Source organism: Mugil cephalus, chromosome 8, assembly GCF_022458985.1.
Source record: "Mugil cephalus isolate CIBA_MC_2020 chromosome 8, CIBA_Mcephalus_1.1, whole genome shotgun sequence".
NCBI classification, from domain to species: Eukaryota; Metazoa; Chordata; class Actinopteri; order Mugiliformes; family Mugilidae; genus Mugil; species Mugil cephalus.
Window position 1 is genome coordinate 28637168 of NC_061777.1, and position 24827 is coordinate 28661994.

At 42.0% G+C, this 24827-nt stretch overlaps 1 protein-coding gene across 3 annotated transcripts in view; it reads left to right on the plus strand.

The window, feature by feature from the left end:
* rint1 (RAD50 interactor 1) overlaps positions 1-24827 on the plus strand; it is a 69504-nt gene that overhangs the window by 35904 nt on the left and 8773 nt on the right. For 2 of the 3 annotated variants that reach the window (XM_047592256.1, XM_047592257.1), the window contains 8 exons: positions 116-226; positions 675-900; positions 2507-2644; positions 15354-15448; positions 17897-18001; positions 18917-19137; positions 23462-23642; positions 23896-24014. In XM_047592256.1, coding sequence (XP_047448212.1) covers positions 116-226; positions 675-900; positions 2507-2644; positions 15354-15448; positions 17897-18001; positions 18917-19137; positions 23462-23642; positions 23896-24014 — 1196 coding nt within the window. Of the gene's footprint in view, positions 1-115; positions 227-674; positions 901-2506; positions 2645-15353; positions 15449-17896; positions 18002-18916; positions 19138-19468; positions 20870-23461; positions 23643-23895; positions 24015-24827 lie in introns of those variants that run through there. The other variant, XM_047592261.1, reaches the window with a different exon arrangement.

Here is a 24827-nt window from a genome sequence, read left to right on the forward strand (position 1 = left end):
GTACATTTTTTGCAAATTTTACGTCAACCTTATTCTTAATTTATTTATGTCTATCTCTTGCTTAGTTTTGTATGTATTTAGAAGCTTAAACACATCCTTTTTGTGCATTTCTCAGCCAGAGTGGTACCTTACACAGGTTTTGATGTGGATGAGCAATAGTGCGATTTTCATGGAGGAAAAGATCCAACCCATCCTGGACCGAGCTGGGCTGAACATCCATGCCAAGGTATTTTTTCTGTATTTGACTCCTTCGTCCAAACAGATATTCCATTTCAATTTGCGTTCCTCCTGATCAAACTATTCTCCTGGTTTTTGTGCTGAAAATAATATTGAATAATTTGGAACAAGTCCTCTGTGTGAAAACAAGCCACTTATTTGAAGGTATATTCACTACACATTTCTCCCAGTTTCATTCAGTTAAACCTCATTTTATTTTTTTCTGTGTTTCAGAAAAGGGCACATTGAATGTTATTTTTTGTAACTATTAAATTTAACAGCATTTTTATCACTTACAGTCTGCTTAATTTTGGTCAAGAAACTACATTTTAAAATAATTTGATTATAAGCAATGTTCGTATGAATCCTTTTTGATGTAGTATTGATTAGAATTTGTTGTCAACATTTGTCACCAATTATTAGTAAGCAGTCATTCTTCTATGTTTATATGCTTGTAGGTGGAGATGTGTAGGGGCTTATTATCTCTACTACAGGAGAAGGTGGCCAGCGATGCTTCTAAGCTGCTCTATGATGATGTCCTCTTCTGTCATTTGGTGGAGGAGGTGTTACAATTTGAGAAGGAGCTGCGAAGCAACCATTCATACTCTACAGTGCTGCCTGGCCTGCTTCACCTCCTACTTGAGGATGCAAATCTTCAGAAGTGGCTTATGGTGGAAAGGAAGAGTGAGATTTGTTTACTCTTTCACTCTAATTTTTTTATCACTTATTTTTTTAGACTGATAGTGATTTCTTTCACTTGGCACAACTGGCGCAGCTCTGTTGAAAAAAGGCAGCTACAGGCAAAAGCTTAAAAATATGCCCATATCTCTTAAACCTGCATCAATCAAACAGCACATTTGGATATCTACAAAAACCTGGAAACCACAATATCACAAACATGGTGCTCTGAAATGGAGGAACCACATAAAATAAGTGGATACGTTGTTAGTTCTATCTAAAAAATAAAATAAAATATTTTTTAAAAAGCGCCCTTTAATCTGAATATGCATTCATTTTGTTAATCCATGTTTCTGACCTCAATCCCAATGCTGCACTAGATAAGCTTTCTGCCCCATGTTAATTCTTCACTAATAATTATTAATTCTGCGCCATGTTAATTCTTCACTTAGCCCGGAAACGGAAAGAGCTGACTCGGTTGCCTCAGTTTTTGTTTCTTGATATACCCTATACAAACTACACTTTGTGGTGTGCGAAATTCATTTCAGTCATAATAAATCCGTCATAAAACATCAGTAAATAAAATACACTGCCTGGCCAAAGATAAGTTACCACCAAAACAAAAAAGTCACACACACTAATATTTCATTTGGAACGCTTTTAGCTTTGTTTACAGCACACATCTGCTGCGGCATTGTTTTGATAAGCTTCTGCAATTCTTCACCAAGATCTTGTATTGATGATGGGAGAGTCTTCACCGACGCACCAGATGTATTACGTCGTCAACCTGACCGACCAATCATAGCGAATTATGGGCAGTGACGCGCTTTCTTACCCTCCTCCTTGTTTATGTGTGTAGCGGTAGCCGCATGGAGAGCCATGGCTGAAAGCCAAACGGAGTTGGACACTAAAATAAATTGCACTTCCATTATATGGAATTGGTTTGGATTTTCCTCAACTGATGAAGCACAGGCAAATGTTCTGTGCAAAGTTTGTACAGAACATGTTCGCACATCAGGTGGCAACACGAATTCGAAGAGGGAGCATCCCAAATGCAGGCAAAACTGCGACTATTTAAAATAAAATCTGTTGTGAAAGGTTGGGACTAAATTGTCTGGTTTTCATTTTCTTAATTTAACATTGTGATAAAATCGAAATCGTGATTTTATTTTTAAAAAAATCGTGATATGATATTTTTGCCATGTTTCTTTTTTTTTTTCTAACTAGAGTCTCTTAAGGCTTTCTTAAGTGTGAGTGTGTGATGAGAATGAGAATCGACTCGTTGCATCAGTTGGGGCAAAATAACTTGTGGCCAGCTGAAAGCCCATGTAGTAATTATCCTATTGGAGGCTCGTGCGTATTTGCTCAGTTAAATCTCTTTTTTTGTTGTTGTTGTTTTGTTTTTTTTGGCCAGGCAGTGTAGATTGTTAAAGTGAATAAAAAATGTTCATAAGTTGGTTTAAAAAAAAAAAAAAAAAAAAAAAAAAGCAGCAGCAGGTAAAATTTTATACATGTAAACTTCTGTGTCTGCACATTTGGTATGGCGTCAAATTGTTTGATCAGTATCAGTGAAAGTGCATAAAATTGTTGTTATTTCTTCACTTACATACAGTGGCAGTCGAGAGGATGGATGCCATGCTATCAACTGAGGGGGCTTGGAATTCTCAGTATAGAGATGTCAGTGATATTGATGAGCTGAAGGCTCCAGATTGTGCTGAGACTTTCATGACTCTGCTACAAGCAATCACTGGTAAGGCTACTTCTCTTTAGGAATATAGATTAATTATATTAATTAGAGTTCCTCTATTTAGAAGTGTTTCCAGCCATTGTAATGAGACTCAAGTGTCATTCTGTTCCTTGTTTTCTTTAAAAAAAAAATAATGATAATCAGAGACTTGTATATGTATGATGGCATGACATTTTTGAGGGCCTCAGAAAGAGTTGTTGCCTGCCTCTCCTTCTTTCCTAATGAATGGTACCCTAAGAACCAATTGTCACTCAGAGACTCCAGTCTCAAGATGTGAATGGGATAGAAATTTCTTGGGGACAGATTATGTCAGCCTGCCTTCTCTGTCAGAGATGCAGTTTAGCAAGTGCAATAAGTAGTAAGTGCATATAACATAAATAGTGTGGTATATAAGCAGTATGGTACCATTTATTTTATGAAAATTGAAAAAAGAGGAAACGCTGCACACTCTGCTCCAAGTAAGAAAAGGGGGATTTATTAAGGACAACGTTTTGACTCAGGGCTTTTGTCAAGTCTTAACAAACATGAGATGCCAAAAGGAATGGCTGATAAAGCCTTCTGTGAACAGTCTGCTCACCTTCAATCTGATTTATTAACCATGCAAAGATGTGTGTGTAAAGAGGGTGTAAGCACATCCCTATGCAAAGTATGGAATTGGGGGTCCAAGCAACGAAGCTGCAGGAACCTCATTGTTTTTGTTAGTGTTATTAGGGGCTACGGGGCAACACCCGAGCCCCTATTGTTATCCCGCGTGTTTATTTATTTATTTTTTTATTATTATTAGTAGGGGCTACAAGGCAATGCCCAAGCCTCCAGCCTATTGTTATCCCGTGTGTTTCTTCTTATTAGGGGCTTCGCCTGAGGCCCCTATTGTTATGCCGCGTTTTTCTTATTATTATTAGGGGCTACGGGGCAACGCCTGAGCCTCCAGTCTACAGCTTGCTGGCGTTGCGTGGGCGTAGACTGGAAGCTCAGACGTCGCGTAGACTGGAGGCTCAGGCGAAGCCCCGAGCCCCTATTGTTATCCCACGCATTTCTTCTTCTTCTTATTATAGCGCCCTTAGTCTGGATTGACAACCCACTACTTGCACCTACGATCTCTAGGTTCATAAGAGTTGGACTCCTGAATCAAACGAGAGAGCATGAAAGTTGACGATTTATTGTTTCACAATAACCATCAGGTTTCTCTAGTGAATTACAATAACAAAAATAGAGCTCTTTCATAGTGTGAAGGAGGATATTTTCCTCTCCTTCAGCCCAGGATCTTTATACTGTTTGGAAAGGGTAGTTCACCTACGCACAAATCACGCAACAATTTCTCACGTTTTGGATATTTATTTGGTACACAGAGAATAGATATTGATTTCAATGCTGAGGCTTTGGTCAGTTCACCTTAGGGGTAAAAAGAACCAAAAGCCCCACTTCAGGGACATACAGTGATCTTATTCTACCTAGACCCCGCCCGTAAGACAATGGAGAGGAGTACTGCCTTTCATGTGTCAGTGAGTTTCTATGTGTAGCCGATTAGCTTTATCTGATCTCCAGCATGTGAGATATTAGGGTGTGATGTGTCCTAGTCTGTGAGCAAGCTGTAGCGAAGCGAAAAACAACGATTTATTGGTGAGATAACGTAAGTAACATTCTACTTGATTCTTCCCAAGGTGATACACAGGCTGAAAAACCCTGTATGAAATGGGTGTATGGATGCAATCTAAACTATATTTGTAACCTGGGTCTCCTTCCAGCGGTCACGTGAACATGCTCCCCCAAACACGTTGCCATCTCTCCGGTAGGCTCAGGTTTTGTGTGCAACATCTTTGGAAAATTAACTAACATTCACTATATGTGTATAAAATGCATATATACGTATATATGAAAAGCCAAAGCCTAGAAGCAAGCCACAAAGCAAAATGCTATTCTAACATAGTAAGATCAGTTATTGTAGACCCTGAGCTCATACTACATCATCCAGGTCAGGCTCGTTGTCAGAGTCCCCATCTGAATATTGGAATGGCCTCTCCTGTATCTCAGCACTTGGATCGAGCAGAGGCACGCCCTCTGCGAGTTTCATCTGGTACACTGGTGGTGCTCCCTTGGACTCCACATTCCCCAGCACCTTGTCGATACACTGCACGATGAGAGCCCTAATACATGGGATGCAACAACAACCACACAGAGCAAACACCACAAATGCAATAGCCAGTGAGGTGGCTACGCTAGCTACTAATTTTTTCCAATTCACCAAAGATTTTGTCAAACAGGCCAGATAAGGGGTCTGTGACCCCAGAATATTCTTCTAATTCATTCGAGAGGGCTCTAAGGCCTCTCAAGGTTTTGGTCAGGGATCCGTCAGGGGCCGTATTATTGTGGATGAATGTACAGCACACTTCTCCAAACATGCTACAGACACCTGCCTTTTCAGTCAGGATCAGAGCAAGTCTATTCTGGTGTGCAGTAAGAGACCCATCTCTTGTATAGTTTGCTAATCTCTAGATATTGTAATGTAAATGATTTATTCTATCCACATTTTTGTTAGGGGTGATCCAGAGGAATATGGATTCCCCACCCGGCTGCGATCTGATCAGCTAATTTATACTTATCTGGTACCCCGTTCAAAATAATGCTCAAGCCCTCGTACTTCTGTATATATTGATCTTGGTGAGTTTCTTGTCGTGTTCGAATTTTAGGTTCCCCCTGTTGGAATAATTATTTTGTGGGGGATACTTGCAGCATCCTTTTCCTTAATCTGTGATCTCTCCTCTACATTCAGCCATACTAACAGTATGGCCGCTATCAGACTTACCACTGCCAAACAGGCCAGTGTAAGCCATGACCTGTAGGTCATCATCTTAGTCTCCCTCTGTCTCTTTGCCTATGTCCCTTAGGTGCTTTCTGATTTCTCTAAGCTTTCTCTCTGGGGACGGCTGTCCTTTTCTACAGTGTGTTTTGCGCCAATATTTACTTACCTTAGTCTGCTCCTCATCCAGCCAGACTCTCACACCATATGTGGTTGATGATACTACCTTGAACGGGCCGATCCACCTTGGCTCCTCCCTCGTCCTGTGGAACACTCTTCTGTAAATCCACTCTCCTCCTTTTATCTCCTCCGGTGGAGCTCCAGTGGGCTCCTTTTTTAAGGATTTTCTGTACCTAGGGAGACAAAAACTAAACAGCTTCCTGCATCTCTTTCTCCTGACTGGCCAGGTCAGGAGCTTCACCACTATGCAGGTTATTTGTAAGTGGACAGGGCATTTTTCTTCCTGTCAACAGCTCATGAGGCGAGAGTCCTATTGTGTCACCTGGATTTGATCTCAATGAAAATAGGACCAGAGGTAGAGCCTCTGTCCAATATTAAGGACTCCCATAATCCGAACAGATACTTTCTAGGACCCCGTAGCAAGGTATTAAGTCATATATCAACCAATTTATGGCCTCTTGAGCTGTCTCAGTTCTGGTGGGTTTAGCTTCCACGCATCTAATAAAAGTATCAACACAAACAAGCAAATATCTACAGCCTTTTACTCTCTGATTAATTCCCATGTCTGTGAAGTCAATCACCACTTCTTGCCATGGTCTGTTTGAGACGGGAAACGCTCCCATCCCCATCTTGAGAGTTGCTCATGGGTTAAACTTGGAGCAACTGGAACATGTATCTACAAATATTTACACCCTTCTGATAGATAGGGATGCCATCACTTTTGCCCTATAATTTCAGTAAGCCTTCTTCCTGATTGATGTCCCCTTTTACGTCCCTCTTAACATAACATCATCAGTAAGGTAGAGGAGGTGACAATTCTCCTATCATGTGACCTTCATATGCCTGTTATTTCACATTTTTTTCTTTTGTCAACCCACGGCGGTTTCTCATGAGAGGCTGCTTTAGCTTGCATACTCAACACTTCACTAATGACTTTCTGTTCCATAGTCTCATTGTTTTCTTCCTTCATGAACTGACAAAATGCATTCTACTGGTCCTTTGTTGGCTTAAGGTGAACCTTTTGGCTTTAAGTGTATCTTGTTACCGCATGGTTTATGTGTACTGTGATGTCCTGTGTGATGTGAGCTGTCCCTTTTGGTGTTTTAGCTATAGCACATAAGGCTCTGGTGCAAGTAGGATGGTCTTTTTCCACTGGTTCTAATTTAGTGCTATAATAGCATAACACTGTCCTCCCTTGATCTCCGGGCTGCCACAGTACGGAGCTCACAAGACCATCTGTTTCTTTCACATCAAGTTCAAACATTTTCCCCAAATCAGGAGCGGCGAGCTTGCTAGCCTGTCTTAGCTGTTGTTTTAAGGTGATGAAGGCCTCTTCCGCTTCCTTAGTCCAGGTAAGGTTGGCTTTTAGCTGGCTATGTCCTGTATCTGTAATGAGTCTCCTTAAAGGGGACCCAGTTTCAGCGTACTCTGATATGTAATTCTTACTGTAATTTGCCATCCCCAAAAAGGCCATCATTTGTTGTACAGTAGTAGGTTTTGCATATGAAAGTATGTTGTTTTTGTGGTTTGCTGTCATACCTACCCCCTGTCCTGAAATTATTCTCGCGAGGAACATCACTCGAGCTCTGCAGTTTTGTAATTTAGATTTGGATACTTTAAACCCTTCCTCCCCTAACCACATGAGCAAAGCGGCTGTCAGTTGTGTTACGTTCTCCTCAGTCTCGCCTGTGATCAGAATGTCATCAACATATTGCAATATACAACATGATTGCAACAACGGATTTTGGAATGTGGACATTAGAACCTGTATTGAGTGGTTAAACAGGGAAGGACTATCTGTGAGGCCTTGTGGTAATCTAGTATAGGTATATTGCTTCCCTTTAAAAGTCAACGCAAACAGGTGTCTACACTCTGGCCCTATAGAGATGCAGAAGAATGCATTTGATAGATCCATCACTGTAAACCATTTAATTTTTTGAACTAGATTAGAGAGCATTGTGTATGGGTTGAGTGTCTCAAAATGTGTAGTCTTTAATCCTGCATTTATTTTTCTGAGATCGTGCACCAACCTATGATCTGCCCTCCCTGGTTTAGCCACGAGAGTGATAGGTGTGTTGTAATCGGACTTACGTGGTATCAATACTCCAGATTTAAGCAGGCTTTTAATCGTTCCCCTGATTCCATTTGCCTTCTCACTCGATAGGGGATATTGAGGTTGGTTTATGATCTCTGGGATTTTCACCTGTAGTATGATAGGAGGTATTTCTCTGCAATGTCCTACTTTAAAAGGTCCAGTGGCCCACACTTCATCTGTTATTTGTTTCAAGAGTTGCATAGTCAATTCAGAGTCAGTGTTTTCTCTGACATGTGTTCTGCTTTTTTCAACTTTTTCCAACTCACACTGAAATGTTCCATTATACTTTAGCTAGTAGCATGTACAAGAGGGACCATATTGCATTAGCGTGGTCCCTGTCACTGCCTGCCAATCATTTGCATCAATAGCTTGTGTTATCATAGGTCCTAAGTTCTTAGCTTCCCCTGTATTGGCCACCTGGGGGATATTGTTGATACCTTTGATATATGGCTACCGGCCCTTCATCTGCTGGCAGGGGTATTTGAATTTGGCCACTAAGCGGAGCTGTAGATACAGCAGGCATTTGGGCTTTAATCTTTTTGGTTTCTTTCATTTTATCAGTGGCCTTGTCTTTCAGCTCCTTCAACTGTTCTTGCAGCAGCTGCATATTAAGTTTTTCAACCTCCCTGTCATGTCTCTTTTTACTCTCATCTTCCCGATAGTGGCAATCCACATTTCCAGGGGCATGCTATCTCCGCTACCAATTTCTCCATTTCTTCTCTAACCGCCCCTGTTTGTCCTTTTATCACAGCTTGCTTAAACAGTCTCCGTAGTGAGTCAGTTAATGGGCTGGACCCCATGTGAGCCTCCCATAGTTTTAACAAACGTTTTTTGTACTCCTTCCCTGCTTCCCCGTGCCTTCTGTAGGTATCATGCATTTGATTAGAATCAGTTTTTACTGGGTATTGAGTTGTCAAAGCCACCCAGAGCCTAGGGGCCAGGCATTCAAGAGGTTCTGCTACAGCGACCTGTACGGTCTCAGCGGCTGTTTTCAACCGGGCTAGTTCATGGGGTTCTAAGTGTGCGGCAAAACACACTCTTACGTCTCCCATGGCCAGCACCTGCCCACTAAAAGTTTTTAGAAATTCTCTGATCCAGTTATTTCCTCCCTCTTTGGGGTCTGGCAATGTAGTGTTTAGCAGTGCTTGGTCTGCATAGGATAGTGGGTTGTATTGTCCCATACTGGTCCTAGTTTCTATCGGGCGAACTGACCAGGAGCCTCATTCTTCATTCCGGACCTCAGCTGATAATGATATGTCCCTTTTTGTCCATATACCCATTCTGTATCTTGGGTCAAGTCACATGGATACGGCATGTATGTTGGTGATGCCTGCCTCTGTCCTACTTCACTGTCTGATTCTGATTCTTTCTGTAATGGTATGTTTGGGACACGGTGTTCTCTTAAGTGTTTTGCAGTCCATGTTCTAATGTTTCCAATACCTCAATCTGTTTTGTGGTGTTCTCTCCCAAATGTTTCAGGACCTTTGTTAGTTGTTTTGTATCATGTGGTTTTGTTGTTTGTTCTTCCAGGTATCTTATCATGTCCCTGTCATCCACTTTCTTAACCCCCATGCTCCATCTCCCTCACTCCCTTCGTCACTCGCTTCTGTGTCTCCATACTCTGACTTTGACTCTACTTCACTGGCTTTAACGGTTAATTTGGAAGGGGTATCTCACCAGTTGTCACGGCGGTTGTCCTTGTTAGTCCGTCCTTATCTTCCTGCTTTTCTCCAGTCTGGACTGCTTGCACTGGAATGTTATTGTGGCTAGAAAAGCAACTGCTAAAGTGCATGCTTGTAAATTTTATATGATCTTCAATCTTTACCTTTTTTTTTCTTTCTTTACCTTTGATAACCTTCCCGATTTTTCAAATTGTGTCATCAGTTGAATCAATTGTTTTTGTTTGTTTTTTATATTTTAGAGAGTTCCCGTATAGAGTGGTTGTCGGTGGGGAGGCCCCCCAAGCCACCGAACAGACCATCTGTTGTTACGTCTCTGCACCATTTTTCAAAATCTTTAAGCTCTCTTTTTGCTCTATTCTCTGGGAAAGATCGTTTTATTCTGTCCCTCCTTTCCTTTCAATGGGCTCCTAATGTCCCTGGTTCAGCTGTGTCTGAATCACACATACTGTGTTCTCATTCACACACTCTGGCCGGCTGAGAGGTATGGCACGCTATGTCCCGAGTTCTCAGCCCAAGTGACCGTTCACGTAAGGACTCAGTCACGACACCAGAACTTATTTAGACCCTTGAACAGCTTACTTCAACAGACAGTGGACTTATGTTATCACCGTTAGGTTTCCGTCCACCCGCTGCTTCGGCGTGCTCTGCAGATCTCACTCACAACAGTAAAAACAAAAGACACCTTTTTAATACCTACATAAACCTCCTAGGCTCTTTTATCTTTCTCTATTTCTGCTATTTTATAATGATTTCTTATTTTTTTATTCTATTACCTCAGAGGGTGTCTTTTACACTCAGACACACAGACAATATCGGGCCAGAATTGTCTGAATGAGAGACCTCTAAATTCTTCTCCTGTACTTCTCCTATTCCTACTCCCTTACTTCATTTCCCTTTGGGGATGAATGAAGTAATCTATCTATCTATCTATCTATCTATCTACTCAGACATTCGGAGTGGTATCTTTTATTCTCTGAATACCCAGGGGATCCAGGTGCTTAAATATTCAGAAAAGGGGGACCTTTTAAACCCTAACTCCTAGTCTGTTCTACTTGAGCATTCGGAGTGGCAGCTTTTTTTCTTTGAACACTCATGGGATCCACATGCCTAAGTATTCAAACAAAAGGAGGCCTTTTAAACCCTAACTCCTAGTCTCATCTACTCAAGACACTCAGAGTGGTAGCTTTAATTGTCTGAATTCCTAGGTGATCTACAAGCCTAGATATTCCGACAAAGGGAGACCTTTTAAACCCTTTTGGGGGCTGATCACACCCGTCCGGCCTTTAAACTGTGCTAGTCGGCCCTTTTTCTTATCTTATCTTCTTTTCTCTTCTTTTCTCTTCTTTTCTTATAAACTCAGAGGGCAGCTTTTACATCCAGGCAATCAGGCAATATCCTGCCTGACTATCTGGATCAGGGGACCTTCTAAACCCTTCTCTGGTCTTTTATAAGACTAATCCATATGTATGTTTTATTCTTACAAATGGCACTACTGTTGAATCATACTCTCACAGCCACGAAATGTCTCATAAGACATGCAGAAATTTGGTTATGAGGTTTTCTGCTCACCTTTTACTTAGTTGTGGCCGCTGACTGTAAGAGATACTCCTCCAGTGTAACTACATTCCTTTCCTGGTATCCCGGACGAGCCGGCAAATTTGTGAAGGAGGATATTTTCCTCTCCTTCAGCCCAGGATCTTTATACTGTTTGGAAAGGGTAGTTCACCTACGCACTCTAATCGCACTCTAGCAAGAGGATTTTTCTGTTTTAACCGAAAAAAAGTTGTTCAAAGTTGTCTGGCTGCCACAAATTTGGAGCTAGAGAAATAGAAATTACATGAAAACGTGGGAACTTTCCGATAGTGCATCTCTGATTCATGTACGTCCTACAGTTTGGACTCCCGGCTCTTTCAAGCGAGGAGTGTGACCAACATTCCGCCCATTCACTCCAATGTTAAAAAGAGATCAGATTTTCGGTGAAAAACGACAACGTAAGGTGTTCTCTCTCTCGTCACAGCGGCCACAGTTTTCGCCGTACGTGCATGGAACCAACATTAAATCAAAGAGGATTTAATGTTGGTTCGCCTGACACTCACAATGCATTCATTTTCCCTGTACGACCTATCGTTGTGGAGTTATGAACATTTGTTCAGAGGCCAAATCCTACGGTACAGATAGCTACCCCCCGAGTTCTTTTGTAGAACTAAAGTTCTTATGTGAGCTGTGAGAGAGCAGGGGAGGGGCCGTAACCATGGTTACAAAACTCACATGCACCGAGGAGCTCACAGCAATGGAGGAGGAGGGAGGATCTCATAGTGACAGCATTATATAGGGAGGAACAGCAGGTGTGTACCTGGTCAATATGGCTGCTCACTGCTGAGTCACTCAGGTGGCCATATTATTAGGAACACTTTACACATTCATTATAGTGAAGAATGGCAGGTCTGACATTTACAGCAGTACCTAAGGAGGGAGGCTTTCAGTAACACAACAATGGTGGCCATCACAACGGAACACTAAGTCACTCACACCGCCAAATAATTATGACCACCTTAGACATGGACAGAGAAGGACAAGGAGGCCAGATCTCACTCCACAAACACCCCACTGTTGCATATGACCACCTGCGCCTAATGCACACCCAAATGTGCCCCCCACCCCACGTTCAAGTAAGTCTGCCAAAACATTATGACTACTCAGGACATTACAGCAGAACATAACACACCACTTGTGGCCCAGATGCAGTTCTGTTCTCTCCACCAACATACTGCTGGGTCTCAGACAACCTGCCAAAAGATTATGACTGCCTCATGCCAACACCGGTACGCAGTTACAGCAGCGACCCTGTAAAGCCGTGCAGCTGCAGCCTTGCCTCGTTCAAAACTTCCCCTTGGGAATTTTCTAGTTATCGAGGCAATGCAACGCGTTGCCTCTATACTGTTCTTGTGCACATTTATTCTTCTTCAATTTCTTCCAGCCAAAATTTCTGCACTTTACTAGTCCCAGAGTTTTGGAGCAATATGGACAATGTTATATCAAAACATGCGTCAAAACGTGTGTCTCGATTGGGGAGGGTGTGCTATGTCTTTTGTAAGCGATTGATGGGAATTTTCTAGTTAGGGACTACGGGGCACCAGCCTCCAGTCTACAGCAGCAAGCTGTAGATCAGAGGCTCAGGCCTCCTTTTTTTCGTCCCTTATTTCAAAACGTGCGGCTTGATCGGGATCGGTGTGCTATTAGTTTTCTTTTCGAAATACAAATTTTTCGCGACGTAAGTCTTTCTATTAGAGACTTTATTTAAACTTTAAAATGTAGACACGAGCCTTGTGTATTGGTGCATTATTATCTCGTTTTGATAAGTCTTATCGTTGTTGATCAATCACTGTTCAATGACCCTGATCTTTTTCCAAAAACTCATTTCGGAGTGCAGAATGTTGGTATTTAGAGTGAGAGAGCGTGTGTGAAATCGCCTGAAAATTTTCTCTTTCCATGCTCATCCCGGCCACAATTTACACACTAGACACGAGATTTTTTTCCACAGTTGTAGACAGAATTATTGTGTCTCTCACAATGTGCTCAGCAAAGCAGTGAGACGTACAGAATTTAAACTGGGAGCCTCTGTTTGCAGTAAAGTACCTGTCTGCTCTCCATTCACTCCAATGCAACGATTTTCTCAGAGAAGGAGAAGGACCTTTGTGTTTAACTCGCGAGTGTGTCCAAAATATTTACTCGAGGAGGACAAAAAACATATTAAAGTCTTCAGGAAGGTCTTACGACGCCCACGGTCTGCTTGTTTTTTCTGATAGGGGCTACGGTTTTGTCACAGTAAGCCCAAATGTGAGACCAGCGAAAAGGGGGTTAATCTAGCTCTTTTCTGTGTCCCGGCTCCACGCGCTTCCGTCGTTATTGACAACCACTGTGAGTTACCACGGCAACCCCTGAGCCGCAGCTCTGGGCCACAGCTGAGACCAATTCATTAATCAGATGTCTCTGCACCTCCCCACCCACACAAGTAACTTTGTGCACACAGCCGCGTGCAAGCTCGCCACACACATGCACACACAAACACACAGGTACCTTTATATTATTACAGTTACAAATACACACAGGAAGAGTAGTAGGATACACAAACATGCGCACAAAAGCGCGCATTAATCTCTCACAGACAGGCTAACTGTGCTAAATGTAGGCTAACTGTGCTTACTTACAACAACACACACACGCACTACGCAGGTAACTTTGTGATTGCAGTTACACACACATACATGCTATTACAGTTACAGATACACTCAGGAAGAGTAGTAGGATGTACAGACATGCGTGTGAAAGCGCGCATTACTCTCTCACACACAGGCTAACTGTGCTAACCGTATGGTAACTGTGCTAAATGTGGGTTAAGTGTGCTAACTGTGCGACATGTGGCTCAAGTGTGCGGCATGTGGGTTAACTGTACTAAATGTAGGCTAACTGTGCTAAATGTAGGCTAACTACGCTAACTGTAAGCTAACTGTGCTAAATGTGGATTAAGTGTTCTAATTGTGGGTTAACTGTGCTAACTGTAAGCTAATTGTGCTAAATGTAGGCTAACTGTGCTAACTCCCATGTTGACAGAGACGGTACCGCTGGCATTAACCCCCCGTAGCCCTTTCAAAACTTTCCCAGAGGGAATTTTCTAGTTTTTATTATTATGCAACTGTCTATCCGGCAATTGACAATCCATAATTTAATTTTATCCATTTTATTAACCAGTGACCGTGTATTGGTAAGAAAAATACTGGAGATTTCTTGTTTGTGAGTAGCCGTGGCTACCTTTGCTCGAATGCCATCTTGTTTGCCTCTCTTCTGACGTCTCTCGTAGTGTCATTGTCTTTCCCTTTCGGTTGATTGTTCTCCGATCGGCCTTAGTTGGCATATCATCTCTGGGAATAAAGCAAACCTCTCTGGAGTCCAGCAGGTTCATTTCTGTTTTAATGTCATGTGTTAAGCTTGAGAGTAAGTGGTTTTCGAGGGGGGGAAAAATAAAAAAAACAAAAAAATCAAAACAGTACGTATACATGTACATATATATACAAGTACGTGTCTGTGTGTTTATACATTGATGTCAGCGGTGTCTATCTCATTGCCGGGGCAGCAGTGATCTATCCAGAAATAATCACAGCTGAATATTAGCGTATTCAAAAGAGCCACGTTCTAAATAATAGATGATGGTGACTGATGATGATCAGTGTGAGTGGGTTTTTCATACACTAATGTTGAGTCTTCTTCCATGTGCACAAGAAAAGTTCAAAAAGATCAAACTCTCCACTGATCGACATAGAAAAAGCTTGTGGACTGGTGCATAGTGAACCATTAGATCTTAGATTTAATCACCTTCAAATACCTAAGCCACCAATCTCCAATGATTCTTGACCTACTTTTTAAGCTTGACCACCTGGCAAATGAACTGGTCAATCTCCCACCCCTTTCACTTGCTGCATCTTTTTTTTTTTTTTTTTTTTTTTTTTTTTTAATGATACTTGTTTTTTGTTGTTGTTGTTTGTTTTATTGTTTGTTTTAAATGTAGCTTCTTTTTTAACTATGTACTTATGTATGTGTTAGCCTTGTGTTTATCATTATTGTTTTGTACAGTCCTAGATCCTCATAATAAATTTCCTTCCTTCATATTTTTAACATGATTGAAATAAGAGACCGGCACAGCGGCTTAGTGGTTAGCATTGATGACTCCCAGCATGAAGGGCTGGGTTTGAGTCCTGGGTTTTCTCCAGGTACTCTGGTTTCCTCCCACCTCATCTGAGGTGCAAATGGCCCTAGTGAGGCTAAGCAGTAGTTGAAGATGAGATCAAACTTTCTCCTTGCTTGTCAAAATATTAAAGGGTCTATTAGTAATAGGCTGTTTGATAACATAAAACATTTTGAGTAATAGTCTTGTTGTTTTTTTTGTCATCTCTCTATACTCAGAGCGGTACCGGGCCTTGCCCTGTCCTTCTGCACAACTGAAGTTTTTGGGCCTGCAGAAAGAACTTGTGGATGACTTCCGCATACGACTTACCCAGGTAATAATAACACTTTGGTATTATTTATGAGCCACAACTAAACAAAACCACACTAACTTAGAGGGGAAGATGATGGGCTTTTCCGTTGTCTTCTCTTTTTCCGGATCTGGGTCGTGGGGAAAGCAGCTTCAGCAGGTAGGTCCAGACAGCCCCGGCAACTTCCACCAGCTCCTCCAGAGGGTGCTCCCAGGCCAGAAGGAACAAGTAATCTCTCCATTTTGTCCTGGGCCGACCCCAAGGCCTCCTTTCAGTGGGACTTGCCCGAAACTCCTCTAACGGGAGCTGTCCAGGATGCATCCTTACCAACTCAACCTCCTTACCCTATCCTTAAGGCTGAGCCCAGCCACACTGTGAAGCAAACTCATTTCGGCGGCTTGTATCCACGATCTTGTTCTTTCAGTCATTACCCAAAATTCATGACCATAGGTAAGGGTTAGAACCTCAATTGAGCTCTGTCTTCACCACTTGGTCTGCTGCCCGATCCACATTGCACCGGACCATTCCTGCCCCTCCTGTGGGTGGTGGCCCCACAGGGAGGCAAGCCCATTGAACCAGTTTTGGCTGGGTGAATGCCCGACCACCGGGCGCTCGCCCACGAGACCCAGGCCTGGCTTCAGGATGTGGCCACAGTAGTCTTCCGGGCTGGGTACATGTGCTCTTCTTCTTCTTTCAGGGTCTTCTGAACTGTCCTTGGTCTGACCATTCACCTAGGACCAACATGCCTTGGGAGACCCTATCGAGGGCAAAATGCCCTGCCCTAGGGTCATTGGGGCACTCAAAATCCTCCACTACGGTAAGGTGACAGTTCAAGAAGGAGGGCTTTTCAGTTAGATGGTTATAGGAGGAGAGCGGTACTAACTTGGTGATAATCAAGCAAACACTGAGGAAATTAAACCAAGAGAACAGAACAAATGGGCATTACATAAAAAAACTATACTACATTTGTCCTCAAGTTGACATTTCCTTCACCCAAAAGGCATTGAATAAAGACAACTGGACTTGTAGAATTTCTTGAAGATGTTTCGCCACTGTTTTGAACTGAAGAAGCTTCATTCTCAAGTCCAAGCATATTCTTTCTGTTGTAGCTCCTTGAAGACACATGGGCATAGAACTACAACACGGTGGCTCACAAAATGATAATATCAAAAATGTGAGTATTTAACTTCTATTAGCCCTATATATTTGACTGGATGGCCTCTGACCAAAACGTATGGTCGCTATAGGAAAGCAGAGGAAAACAAAATGAATAAAATGAACTTCAGAAGCTGGAAGCCAGATTCCAGCAGAAGAACATGAGGGAGGTGTGGTCAGGGATGATGGATATCATGGGCTGTGGTGGTGGAGGCCTGAAGGCAAAATGGAGAGAGCAAACATGCTTAATAGCTTTTTCAACAGGTTTAGCCCTCAGACTCTACTCCATCATGCTCCTTCATCTCCCCTCTCCTACTCCTCCCCCTGTGGTGAACCCTCCAGGAGAGGTTAAGATCCACCCTGGGTATCTTAAGGCTCTGGATGTTGTTGGGCTTTCCTGGCTGACACGCTGCTGCGACATTGCAGAAGACACCTCACTACACCTCGCCCCATGGACATTCCATTCTGTGAATGGAGTACCATGACCGTAATTGAAAACAGCACTTGGAAACCACACAGGTGCAGTTTGTTGCAAAAGATATGGTACCTCTCAGCACTGTAACCATTGTTCAAATATATTCAGCAGTTCAATAAAAATATTTGTTTCAAGTCATGTATCTTTTTAATTTAATCCCAATAAATAGGCCCTGCCTATGGGGAAAACGATTTTATGCTATACATGCATTATAATATTGGGTCATTATAATATGTTTTGAAATTATTCATTACATTTTGTTGGAAAAGTGTATACATTGTTTTTTCCATAATCGTTCAACCCTATCAGTGTACAAGAAGGGGTGCAGCGGACTCCTGTGGAAGCTGAGATCCTTAAATGTGTGGAAGGTGTGAAGTGGGAAATCCAAAACCTTTGGTCATTACTAATCTTCCTGCTACTGCATGAAGGAATTACCTTGTAATTACATCTTAAGGAAGATCTTTTTAACTTGCATTTGAGAGATTCTTGAACCACATGTTGTAGGTTCACAGTTTGTAAATACAAATGCTCTACATAGTTTAGTTACTTTGGTGTACAGTGGTTAACACAACTTTCTCCTGCTAGTACCATGATTGACTTCTGTATGTTCCATTCATTTAAAGACTTGCTGATTTGCTACAGAATTCTGACACATTAAGTCAGCGTCATCTCCATGACTATGCCTCTGCTTAGTATTGTTTCACCCAGTGGTTTATATGCTATGTATAATTATGAATGCACATATATCATATTTCAGTATTTATCTGTGTATTTATTATAGGTTTTAAAGAATGAATACCCAAAGAAGGCAGAGGTGATTGATGTTTTATTATTTTTTCCAGGTAATGAAAGAGGAGTCCCGCTGCCCTCTGGGTGTCCGTTATTGTGCCATCCTTAATGCTGTGAACTACATTTCGACCATCTTGGGACACTGGGGGGACGATGTGGTATGTAAGTTTTAGAAATTTGGCCAGAGTACCAGCAGGATGTTGTCTAAGTTGGAACATCCATACATTAATGAAAGCTGATTTCACAGGGATCCCCCCCCTTTTTTTCTGTTAAAGCCGCATGTGATTGGTCAAGATGTGTGGTGGCATCTGTGTGTCAACACTGAGCAGAAGGGGGAGGGGAGGGTTTACAGACGCACACAGCACAGTGAGCGCTGAGCAGCACACGAGCTGGAGGGAGGGAGGCAAAAGTGAGAGAGAACTTGCGCTAGAGACAATATGCTGAAAAGGTGAGAGAAGGCGGGACAGCAGAAAATGTAGACAATTCAAAAGCAGAGTGTAGACTAGGTAAGGTGAGCATTTCTTACAGAGCAGGCTCCACAAACAACCTGCACATACACCTAAGAACTGCCCACAGTTCAATTGTAGGAAAAAAGGCAAACAAGGGAACCTGCTGTTAATGAAGGTGCCAGTGCATCCAATGCAACTGTTGCTCCTGTTGTAGTGCCTACAGCATCAGTCATTAGACCATCACAACCAACTCAGAGCTCTACAAGACAGTTTATATAAAAGGCTTTGAGCCCAGCAAGACAGAACACAATTGATGAGGAACTGGTTAAAATGATTGCATGTGATTTTCAGCCATTTTCTATTGTGGATGACAAAGGATTCAGAAGCTACACCCATGCTCTGAATCCAGTGTATACAATTCCAAGCAGGAAAACACTTTCAGCAGCCCACAATCAGCCGATAGATTGGTGGATAGATGGATGGATTGTGTATGAACAAGATTTAGTTACAACCAACAGTTTGGAAATTTGGAGACATTCTTTAATTGTTGTCATCTAACCAACTGCACTGAGCTGCCAAAGGACAGCCAAAACAGGGTGATGGAACATGTTTTTCTGTCTTCAGTTTTTCTTACAGATGCAACAGGCAGCAGTTTCACTTGGGGAAGAAGTGGTACTGGGAGGCCTTGGTATAATGGAGGTGGGGCGCCTTGCTTCTCTGGAAGGCTCTATTTTTGACGGTCTGTTGGAATTACTGGATCGACTAAAAGGAGACATGTTGGGGAGGCTGCTGGAATGGACCATGAGAGAAATCACTGCAAAAGCAAAACCATACTGCCAAGAGAGGTGAGACATCAGCCAGTTGATAACCACATGTATAGACACAGTAGTTAAACAGAATCATTTAAATACAGTCACTTTCTAAGCTGGAAAATAGTTCGTTGGTGTGTGTTGCTTCTTTATGTATTGGTCGTGTTTGTTGTTGTAAGTCAGCAGTAAGAGCTGTGGTCCAAAGATTGTTGTCTTCTTGTGCCGTGTTCTGGAGCTGCATTGGGATTAAACCAGCAGCTCCATCCTAATACTGGTCTTTGCTCCATTTGATTCTCTCACACCTACACACGCAAATAAGCATTTGAGGCCTTCGTTTGACAACTCTGGGTTTCAACTCCCTCCACAGATGTTCTATAGGATTATGGTCTGAAGACTGCTTTTGCCACTCTCTGATCTTAATGTGTTGTGTTGGCTGGAAGACAAGTCCATGACCCATCTTCAGGGTTCTGGCCGAGGGAAGGAGGTTGTGATCCAAGATTTTACACCACGTGTCCCTGCTCACCAGCCTCTCAATGCTATGAAGTCATCCTGTACATTGAACAGAGAAACGGGCCCAAAGCATAATGTTTACACCAGCATGTTCCTGGGACATCCTTTTTCTCTCCCTCCAAACGTGGCGTTTGAGCTGAGTTGACCTGAAGCCAAAGAGTTAAATTTTGGTCTCATCTGACCACATCACATTCAACCAGTCCTTCAGATTATTCAGATATTTATTTGCAAAGTGAAGACATCCCCTCTTGAGCAGGGGAACTGTGCAATGTATTTTTACTGTAGTGTAGCAGTGGTCAAACATGTTAATGTCCCTGGTGGGGCACGTTACGTGTTGTCTGTATTTAGCCATTTCAAGCTTGAGGTTTGCGCTGTTAAAATCCCAGAGATTTTCGCACGTCAGGATGGTTGCCTCCCCCCCAATTGTCCTCAACATTGGAGTACTGCCGGACTGTGTCCTGAGCCCCGCCCTCTTCATGCTGTGCACCCATGACTGGGTTTCCACCCAAGACACACCATCATCAAATTGGCTCGTGGGGCATTGTGGGACTGATCAGCGGAGGCAATGAGGCTCCATAGGTCTACACATCTCAGAAGACAGGCTGGATTGTGAACACCAACCATGTTATTTAAAAAGGCTCAGAAACATCTCTTTTGTCTGAGAACACTAAGGAAGAGGAAACTCCCTCAACCTCTCCGGTTTTGCCTGAAAACATCTTAATGATCCCCAAGACTTGGAGGAAAATACTCTGTGGACTGATGAGACAAAAGCTGAACTTTTTTGAAAGGCGCGTGTCCCATTACTTCTGACGAAAAAGTAACACTGCACCACAGTAAAATGTGGTGGTAGTTTGATGGTCTGGGGCTGTTTTGCTCCTCCAGGGCCTGGAAGAGTTGCTGTGATAACTGAAACCATGACTACTGCTGTCTACCAAAAAATCCTGAAGGAGATTGTCCAGGCATCTGTTCGTGACCTCAAGCTGAAGTAAGCTTTGGTTCTGCAACAGGACAATGATCCAAAACAGACTGATTGCAAGTTATGCAAGACCTTGATTGATTTGATTTTTTTAATTTTTTTATTTTATTTTTTTTTTTTTTGAAAAATGCACCTGAAAGAGTGGCTGCATGTCACCAGTGGCTCCGTGAAGAATATCCTTTTTAGGTTATTCTTAGTGTGTTAATGGTTGTTTTTGTCTGGCTTGTTGTTGTTTTTTCTGTGCCTTGATCAGTCCAATCAATAAAATAGTTTTTGGTTGTTTTTTGTCTTTTTGTGCTGTTTTTATTTAGTTTTTTCTGGACTTTTTGTTTTTGGCTGTGTCGTTGGTCGTTCGCTGTGGCGTTCGGCGGAACAGCCATTGTGCTAGCACTGTCTGTGTCCCCTGAGCTTTCCGGAGTGAGGCCTGAGAGTCCCGCTGAACTTCAGGAAAAGTGCTGGGAACCAGGCTGGAGTTGGAGGTAGAGGAGTGGAGAAGGTCGGTGGTGCCGTCTGTATTCATGGGGAACGTGAGGTCTTTGGCAGCAGGATGGGTGGACTGTGTGCACTTGATGGAACCCAGAGGAAGTGGGTTATGAGAAGTTCTTCGGAGATCTGGTTCATAGGACCACAGTGCATCTGTGCCCAGCTTCAGATCCTACGAGCAGACACACTGAATTTACATCCCTCTCTCAGCGGACAAAGAAAACACCATGCGACACGACCCTATGCCGCTGTTGCTATGCAACTGGGCAAACAACCAAATCACACTGTACACTGTTTTGCCAACTACTTTTTATTCATAATGCTAATTCTGTAAATTTTGTGATTTTTATTTTACTTTAATCTCACCTTAGTGTTGAATAGGAGGTTCAGAAGTTAAATATTCACTATGATCATAAGGGCATCGGTGAGAATGCTTGCAGACAGGAGCGGAAGAATTGTATGCTCAAATGGGTTTATTTATTAAATAAGGAATTCAATAATCTATTAGGCACAGCACGTGAAGAAAGGAGGGAAAAAACAAACACACATGGGTGATCAAATCTGAAAGAAAGCAAAATAAAGTTGGAACTCACAATTTTATATTAAAAATGAAAGTAGGTTTAACTGTCCTAGTAAAGAAATAAGATTCTATGTCTAAATATGGACAAAACTAATGAGTGAATGAACAAAGAATCTCAAATAGGAGACCTTTATCACAGAAAGCCCCTGGCAGATGTTCAGTTTCAACCTGATGGAGTCTTCTCTTTGGTGTCTCGAAGTAATCCGTTTTTCTTCTGTTTCTTCTTTTTTTTTTTTCTTATGTGTAAAATATGAGATAATATGTTGCCTACATTTGCAATTCCCAGAGAACAGAGGAAGACATTTCTGGGTTGTTCATTTCAATTAAAAAACAGCTGATAGACTGTATAAAGATGGACTTGAAACTGCTTTTCAAAGGGGAAGTAAAGCTCCTCTTTGTGACCTGGCTTGAGTATAGGTCATAAGCTCCACCTCCTTTAAGTTAGTGGATAGGGATAAGTAAAACTATTTTTCAATAACATTTCTCAAGTATGATTTCCGACATTTTATTACACTGCCTGGCACTCTCATATTTTGTTGGACCGCCTTTAACTTTGATTACAGCACACATTCACTGTGGCATTGTTTCTATTATCTTCTGCAAAAATTTCTCTCCATCCAGTGTTACATTAATCTTTCACCAGGATATTTTATTGATGATGAGAGAGTTTGACCACTGTGCAAAGCCTTCTCCAGCATATCCCAAAGATTCTCAATAGGGTTAAGATCTGGACTCCGTGCTGGCCAACCCATGTGTGAAAATCGGCATCATCCTCAAATTCTACATGTTTTCTTTATTCAGATGTATGTATCTATGCCAGATGTGTATTTGTCTCGTTCCTCCTGCTGTTCTCGTCTCTCTCTTTTCTGTCTCTACCCAGCTGGCCTGAGGCAGATGGGTCCCTCCATATGAGCTGGGTTCTGCTCAAGGTTTCTTCCTGTTAAAAGGGAGTTTTTTCCTTGCCACCGCCTGCTTCAGGCTTGCTTTGGGGGGTTTAGGCCGGGTTTTGTAAAGCATCTTGAGACAATTTGTATTGATATTAACGCCTATTCCTCAACTATCCTTGCTTTAACTATCCAGAGCAGTTCTCAAACCAAGTTTAGTAGTTTCTGCAGTGTTTTCAGTGTTTGATGTTTTCTCTGCTTGATGCATGCCAATGATTTGACCCTTCTCTAACAGGCTAGCCATCTTTTCCACAATCACAGGATCTTGGTTGGTTAAAAAGTGAGAAGCTACTCATTGCATCTGTTGGGAATAAATAGTTTATTGCCAACTGAAAGATAATTGTCCATGCAGTCTTTATCCAATAGGAGGCTTGTACCTCTTTGTTTAATTAAATCAAGGTGGATTTAAACATTTTCACTCTATAAAAACAGCATGAGACATATTGACGCCTGCCAACCGCTCCATAAAGCATCCAATGTAACTATGAGAGTTGTAAAAAGAAACAAATTAAAAAAGAAGTACAACATATAATCCAACATTTCCTTGTAACCAGTGAGGGTAGAGCAGAGCATAGTATTAATTAAACAAAACTATGAAAGTGTGCTTGGGTCACTAACAATGCGGTTCCATGTGGCAACACCCCAAGATTTTACTACACAGGCTCTGGCTCCCAACTTTTAAGGTGTCACTCCCATATCCACAGGAAGACGGCATCAGTTTGGCTCATGCAGCCAAGTTGCAACACATTGTCCATATTAACACAGTCCATCCAACAGCTACAACAGACCAAATTTCCTTTTGTTTTGCTTTGTTTTGCACTGAAAGAATGATTAAAGAATAAATGCTAATTTGTTTTGTACCTTCAGGTGGTTGTCCCTGTCATCCCATCGTGACCAGTCCACCATGTCCTTGTCCAATTCAGCATGCCCCCTGATGCTATGTGTGAGGGACAGACTGCTGTATCTTCATCAGGTCCTGAGTCTTTCTCTGTTCCAAGTGGCTTGGCAGGGCCTGGCAGAAAGGCTTGATAACTTTCTCTACCAAGATGTAAGAGACTAATACACACTAAGATACCACCTTACTGTTTATACTCTGACTTCTGTTTTACTCTACCTTTTACGTACACTGTTTCAACATAATGAGTTTATTTACTTGCAAGAGTAATCACTTAATATAATAGAAAACTGAAATATATAGAAATAAATTATGGAAATTTTAGACTTCAAGAGCAAATAGGTCCACAATGTACTATGTTCTCCGGGGATTGAAATTTAAACGACCTCACCTATTTGTCTTGTAGGTGATCCTGTCTAACCACTTCAGTGATGGTGGGGCAGCTCAACTTCAGTTTGACATGACCAGAAACCTATTTCCTTTATTTGGTCACTTCTGCAAAAGACCTGAAAATTTCTTCAAGCAGTAAGTGTGTGGGTGTGTGTGATCATTTGCTACAAGTCCCATTTGTGGACATACTGTGTCTGTGCCACGTTGGATACATGCAGACCTTTCACACATAAACCCGTGTGCAAGCCTGTCAGTGTGTTAAAACTGGGAGGGTCTGCAAAAGGTAGCCTTGCTGAAAAACTTTGGGAACCACTGAAATACAGTGCTGTGCAAAATATTAATGTAATTGTGAAAAAAATACTTTAAACTAAGAATGCCTTCAAAAATGTAAATAATGATGGTTTATTTTCATCAATTTACCAAATGCAAAGTGAACGAACAAAAGAAAAATCTAAATCATTTGAATCTATATATTTGGTGTTACTACCCTTTGCTTTCAAACCAGCAAAAATTCTAATTGGTACACTTGCAAAAAGTCAGGGATATTGCAGGACTGTAGTCGGGTGTATGATAAACCTGTTATACCAAACAGGGGCTAACGCTCATCAGTGTCACGTGTAGGTTAACAGAGTCATTAACTGAAACAGAAACAGCTGTGTAGGAGGCTTAAAACTGGGTGAGAGACAGCCAAACAATGCTACAAAGGCAAGGTTGTGGAAGACGGTGTCTCTATTAAGCCAGTACATTTGAAAGTTCTTCAGAGACAAAAATGGCAAAAACAAGGAACCTAACACAGGAAACATGCCTAAAGATGCAGATTTTCAGTCAGAAAGGGTACATCTGCTGCCAGATTGCCAGGAAGTACAGATACAAGAAATGACCACATCCTGATGTGCATTTGCAGAGAAAACTGCTAAATGACATCACAAGAGCTCCAACAGCAGTGGT